The 7,004-nt window shown below is 27.8% G+C and overlaps 1 protein-coding gene across 1 annotated transcript; it reads left to right on the plus strand.

Annotated features, from left to right (window-relative positions):
* The first annotated feature begins 500 nt into the window (after window positions 1–500).
* On the plus strand, window positions 501–2,593 carry LOC112458415. Its single transcript, XM_025022037.1, has 4 exons — window positions 501–976; window positions 1,375–1,526; window positions 1,720–1,847; window positions 2,589–2,593. Exons 1-4 carry the CDS (start codon window positions 584–586, stop codon window positions 2,591–2,593), a joined length of 678 nt encoding a protein of 225 aa, XP_024877805.1. The 5' UTR covers window positions 501–583.
* The last annotated feature ends 4,411 nt before the right edge of the window (window positions 2,594–7,004 follow it).

Here is a 7,004-nt window from a genome sequence, read left to right on the forward strand (position 1 = left end):
TAACCTATTCTAAGTTGTGTAGAAAGTCCATAATTAATAATTAAGATCTTTTTTAATGACGCTCATTACAATGATACGTAAAAACAAAGTGCCACTTTGATTTAAATCTACTTTATTTCACATTCCAGCGAGAAATGACCCATCGAATCGACGAAATCATGACGTTATGATTAGACGTCGATTCGATGGGTCATTTCTCGTCATTTCTCGCAGGGATGGGGTATACAAGGCATATGTAAACATTATTCTAGGTTTAACAACATATGCGCAAAATGTCCTGAAGATGATTTTATGCAGCGGTATTTTTTAAAACAGTAAAGTAATTTTTTTGAAAAAGTTATAAAATTACATAAAATTATAAATTGCATTAGAAAATATATAATAAAATTTCTTTTTGTACTTATAACATTTTTTTGTTGTAACGTTTTCTACGAATACTTGAATTTTTCTCTTATAATTTTCTATAATTTTGTGCATATGTTGTTAAACTTAGAATAACATAATGTATACATTAAACTCCACATTATCATCAAATTAATTCTAATTTTTAGATAATGATGTCAACTATGATACTTTGAAATACATGACTATTAATCAGTGTCCAGAACTAGCTGAAGTTATACCATCGATTGGTGCAAGAATTGCACTACAAAATTATTTCCGCAGTAATGATGATTTATGCAAAGAAATCAATGCCCCTTCTGACAATAACCTTCCTTTGGCTTCTACTTCTACGCCTTTTGTGACTCCATCTTTGACACTTGCTCTTACGCCAGAAGAGATGTTTGACGAATCTCTTGATAATACAACATCAAATAATGATATAAAAGCATCTATGGAAAATGCTACACAATCATCTTTTGTAGAAGAGTCCTCTGTTAATGATACACAGAATATTGTAATATTAGACACTTATGGTCATGATAGCGAGATAGTAAAAGAGTTACAGAGGATTGATGAAACAGTGGACATGATGGTATGTAAAATTCTCCAGAACTGTTTAAAGTATGTGTGTAATATTACAAATAAGAAAAAATATAATTCATTTTTCTTATGTTTTGTTACATTTGCATAAGTATTGCTATATTTCTTGTCATATTGTCACATAATTTGTTACATTTCAATATAAAATATCTTTTAAAAGAGTGAATCGTAATTTAAAAATGTTTTTATTTTTTACTCTTTATTCTACTTTTTGGAAAGTCTATCACAATGCTAAATATATTTTTTATTTAAAATGCACAAAAAGCACACTTCTTATAAGGTGCTTTGTAAAATATTTTTGTTAAATATTTCTTTTAATCCATAATTTTTTATAATTAAATGCAATAACCTATCTTCATATTTTGCATTTAAAAATTTTTCTTTTTACAGTTAGAAAACTTTGATTTAAAGGCATTGCTTAAAAAAACAGTAACCGGACAAGCGATTATAGCTTCATACGATGCAAGAAGTGGATTATCGCTGAGATGCCAACAGTATTTGGCAAATATTATTATCTGCCACTTTTTTGATAATAACATTAAGTAAGCATTCTTTGCTTATTAGCTACAAATTTTACGTGTTTGTTTACAAAATGATATAGAACTTCTTCCTTCAATTTAATACATTCTACTTGAACTCGAACGGTCGGATATCTAAATCAACGCTTTGTATATAAATATATTAGCTGAGAATAATAATGTTAGTTTTCTTATGCAACTGTACTTACTCTTTCAGCGTTCAATTAAATAACGAAAAATTAAACAAGATTGCGGATCACATTATTACTCTCTTCCCTGCTGAATGTAAAGAAGTATATTATTGTCCACCCATAAAAAAGAAACAATCGAAAGACCAAAAATCCGGTATTGCTAAGGGAAAATTAGTTGATAAAAATAGAAACATGTTAGCGTTTTTAAGAAAATATAAATTGATTCCATTGAGCAAATCTGTCTCAGTAAATAGTTCTACAGATGAAGATAGTTTTAACAAAGGTTGGTGTAAATAACATATTTTTACAATTTATTTTATACACTGAGAAAAAAATGTTCTGGATTTTAGTAAATATTAGTTTGCATACAACTGACTCTATTTACTAAAATGAAGAAAATTTTCCTTTTTATTAGTATATGTGTAATCACTAGGAAAAAAATATACTAATAAAAAGAAAATTTTTCTTTATTTTAATAAATGGAGTCACAGTTGTATGCAAACTAATATTTACTAAAATCTAGAACATTTTTTTCTCAGTGTACTTAATTACTATTTTTTTTGTAGAAAATACTAATAGTCGCGAGGAGGCAGAGCGGAGTCACAATTGGCTTAAGAATAATTTCGAACCTTGGGAAGAAGTTTTGCTTCATTGGGAAAAATCATTTTTATATAGAAACAAATTGATACATGATCGTATAACTTACCCACATCTATGCTCAATTTTTGACGATTGGGACATATTAACATCTTCAATGGGCTATGTGTTGGTAAATAACTTGCAGTCTGGCGTATTATTTACTATAATTTATTTAACAAATTTTTACTGTTGAGCTGTTGCCTTGTAATGCCGCATAACATTACTTGTAAAATAAAAATCTTTTGTTTCATTACAGATTGAAAAGGATTACTTACGGTTATACAAAGACAAATATAAAAACGTTCAAGAAAAGTTCGATTCTTTATTTGATGATGTATTGCGTTTGAAAGGCAAGGAATTGGATTGTTCCAACAAACTATTGCTGGATATGTTAAGTGGCAATATTCCAAATGGTAATATATGAAGAATGGAATAATTTGTGTAATGACTAATTTGTGTAATTGTTAACAAATAATTTTTTTGTTTTAGATTCGAAGATTTTAATTAAAATTTATTTATTATTTTCACTTTTACCAAATAAATCCTCGAAAGTGAAAGTTGGCAAGAATTTCTTTAAACCAACCCAAGTTGAATCGCAAGAAAGTCTAGTACTTCATATTAAGGTATTTTAAAATATGAATAAATTGAAATTTTTTCCCTTTTTCTTTCTCCCTCTTAGAAATAAGATCTTACAATTAGTATTGCATTATTTTAGATTCCTGGTGATGTGGAAGAGGAGATAGAAAATAAAAGAATAAAGCTTCAAAAATTTGGATTAACCTTGCAGCCTTTTATTCTCGTGGTAGGACCTTCTTTAACAGAAATTCAAGCAATTTTTGTAAGAATTGATAACGTCTCGTATAAGCTGAAAACACTGTTTAAAGCTTTAGAAATATGTTTTATGAGTTTTATGGTCCTGGACTTGAAGTATCCATCTGCATCAGAACACATTTGGTATTTATTGCAAAGAACTGTTTTTGATATAAATTTACAAGGAGACAACAAAATTCCCATGATTTGTGACGTAATTAAAAAAATTTCTAAATAGCTTTTGAATGTACAATTCCTAATACGTAATATTGAATTTTTGTTTTGATATTCTCAATGTTTATAAGTGTCAGACTTTTATTTGCTTATTGATAATTTTATCAAGAACATAAACATTATTTTCTTTAAAAATAAGTATTATAATTATAGATATTAGACTTTTTTGTTCATTAATTTTATCAAGAACATTATTGTTTTCCTTTAAAAATGATTTGTACTGTCTGTCAGCGAGAATTTAAAAATATTGAAAATGTAATAAGACATATGAAGGCAACTCACCCTTATGAACAAAGTTTTCAATGTGGTTTTTCCGAGTGTTTTAGAAAATACGTTAATATTCAGTCTTTAAAGAAACATTTTAATGCTGCACATAAGGACCTTTTTAGCAACAGTGATGCATCACGTAAATTAAATAAACGATTTACAAACGTTCATATTACTGATAAAACATCATTTTCAAGTAATACCGACATACCTACTATTGAAGTTAATAATAACCAATCTAATGTTAAGACTAACGATAATGACGATATAAATGTTATTAATGTACAACAAACGGTTGATGATGCAATATTAAAATTTATTGCTAAGTTATACAGTAATAGCTCGATTACTAGGAATATTGTTCAACTTTTAGTTGATGATTGCTCAGAACTTGTACAAGATTTACTGTCATACATAAAATGTAGATTACAGTCTGAAACATCTTTTTCCAATAATAATGTTTCTGAAGTGCTTGATAACATTTTTGACAATATAAAACCTTTTGAGAAATATTCGACAGAATATAGACGTTTACAGTTTTTAAAAGAATCTAAGTGGCTCGTACAGCCACAGAAATTTTTTATAGGAGAAATGCTTGATAATAACAGAAATAAGAGCAATTTTACAATATTAACATAAAAAAAATGTGAAGGCCAATTTATTCCGTTACGGGAGTCATTAAAACAATATTTAGAATTACCTGGAGTATTCATGTCAATCAAAAGTTACATTGCGGAAGAGTCTGCAAAAGAAAATAGTATATCAAGTATTTTTTCCGGAAATGTGTGGAAAACTTTAGTTATAAAATTTGATGGTAAAATATTACTGCCTTTGTTGTTATATTACGACGATTTTGAAACGGGAAACCCTTTGGGGTCATGAGCATCTATACATAAATTGGGAGGTCTGTATTACACAATTGCAGGTATACCAAAAGCTCATGCCTCATCTTTAGAGAATATTTTTCTTGGTGAACTTTTATATAGCGGGGATCGTGAAACGTTTGGCAATAAAGTCTCTTTCAAACCAATTATTGACGAATTAATTAATTTAGAAAACTGTGGTATCACTATATGCGTGGATAATAAAGAATATCAAATTTTCTTTTCCTTGCTTGCACTATTAGGAGATAATTTAGGATTAAACGATTTACTTGGTTATAATAAATCATTTTCTGCTAATTTCTGTTGTCGTGCATGTCGAGCTTCAAAATTAGAAATGAAATCTCAGTCTGAAGAAGATATAGAATTATTAAGAACAATATCGAATTACGAAGAAGATTGTAAAGACTTTAGCCATGGTGTCAAAGAAAAATGTATTTTCAATGAATTGTTTAATTTTAACTGTATAACAAATGCCGGATTTGATGTAATGCATGATTTGTATGAAGGAGTATGCAGGTATGACATGGCCAAAATTATAAATTCTTTAATAACAGAAAAATATTTTTCTCTTAAAGTGTTAAATAGTAGAATTAAATATTTTAATCACAGATGCAATACAGATGTTGGGAATTCGATTCCACCGATTAATGAGCATCATCTTAAGCAGGGCTTTTTAGTGATGTCTTCTTCTGAAATGTCAGCTCTTGTAACATATTTCGGTATTTTAGTTGGTGATAAAGTTTCAGAAGATGATCCGTACTGGCACTTGTATCTACTTCTAATACAAATTATCCATATCGCAACAGCTTTTGAAAATAATGTGCAGGAACTGCATCTCTTACAAAGACTAATTACTGATCATCACAAATTATATATGGAATTATTCGATGAGCGGCTAAAACCTAAATTTCATAATTTAATACACTATGCAAGAAAAATTAAAGATCTGGGTCCATTGCGCTATTTATCTTCTATTAGATTCGAAGCTTTTCATAAACTGTCCAAAATTAATGCACGTTTAGTAAGCTCACGCATAAATATTGTATTTACCTTGAGTCTTAACTTGCAACTAAAGTTTGCACATCGCATTTTAAGTAAAAGGGGTTTTAGTCCAAAAATATACTATGGCAGATATATTTGTAAGATTTCAAGTTTGCCTGAATATCGTTTTTTAAAACATTCCATAAAATGTGATAATGGCTGTATAATTTCTTGGCTTAAAATTAATGGTTTTACATACAAACCAAAATTTGCATTTTGCTTGGGTGCAAACGAGTATAGTGAACCGCAGTTTGGAATAATTAAACATGTTGCTACTGATAACTTTAAACAGTTTTATGTTATTTATGATTCTTGTGAAAATATTGGTTTAGAATCCCATAAATATGCATATGAAATATCACTCGGATCAACAACAAATGTTGGAATCGTACGACTTGATTTAGATAATCTTTTTGTACCTCGTAGTATCAGTTACGCTGCTGATGGTAGCAAGTTAATTACCCAGTTTGTGTAAATCTCATTTTTGTTAAGTTAAAAAAGTTGTCTTCATATGATATGTTTAAAAGGATTTTAAAAACTTAAGTTATGTATATTACTCTGTAAAATAAACATACAGAATAAATTAACTTTTACATGTATAATTGTTATTTTTATGCTATGTTCCATACTATATTTATATTAAATTTTTCAGAAAAATGGACACATGTACACAGTTTTTTTACATCTTTATTGAATTTATTCAACTTAAAGTTCGAAGGACAACTTTTCCCTTTTTACCAGAAAAATAAAAATATTTCTTCCAATAAAGAAATAATGCGATAATTAATTTTATTTAATGTTTTTATAACTTGTTTAATAGATCAAAAATTCTTACTCTAACTTTATAATACAAGTATATTTCTTCTAACTCGACGAAACGAACTGTTTGTACTAAATAACTAACAAGTCATAAATCAAATAAATTCAATACAAACGTAAAAATATTTGTACATATAGGTCTGCATTTTTTACATCAGAAATCCATATTATTCTGTGAATGTATAGTATAATAAAATGTATTCACGTAAATATTTATTTCAATATATAATATAACATTATCAATTGAAATAAAATTAAATTGTGAGAAGAAATTATAGTTATTTAGCTACATTCAATTTATTTGTCAGAAATATATCGATTTATAAAAATTTTCAAAATTTGATATTTGCGATTAAATAACTTATGCCAAGGAAATAAACAATTATTTGTCACAAATAATACTTATTTCAAAAATGAAATATATGGTTTATTTACTAGAAATAAAATTTTATTTCGCCGTATTTAAATAAGAGATTTATTTCTATGAAATAAGGCTTATATCTCACAAATAAATTTTTAAGTATTTTTTTCTCAGTGTGTGTATAACTCGCTTTTTAATTATGACACTTAAAATTGCTTGTACGCCGGGACGAACGCGGGCGCGAAGCGTGGAGCAT

The sequence above is a fragment of the Temnothorax curvispinosus genome, unplaced genomic scaffold, assembly GCF_003070985.1.
Source record: "Temnothorax curvispinosus isolate PA1 unplaced genomic scaffold, ASM307098v1 QBEX01008860.1, whole genome shotgun sequence".
Taxonomy (NCBI): Eukaryota; Metazoa; Arthropoda; class Insecta; order Hymenoptera; family Formicidae; genus Temnothorax; species Temnothorax curvispinosus.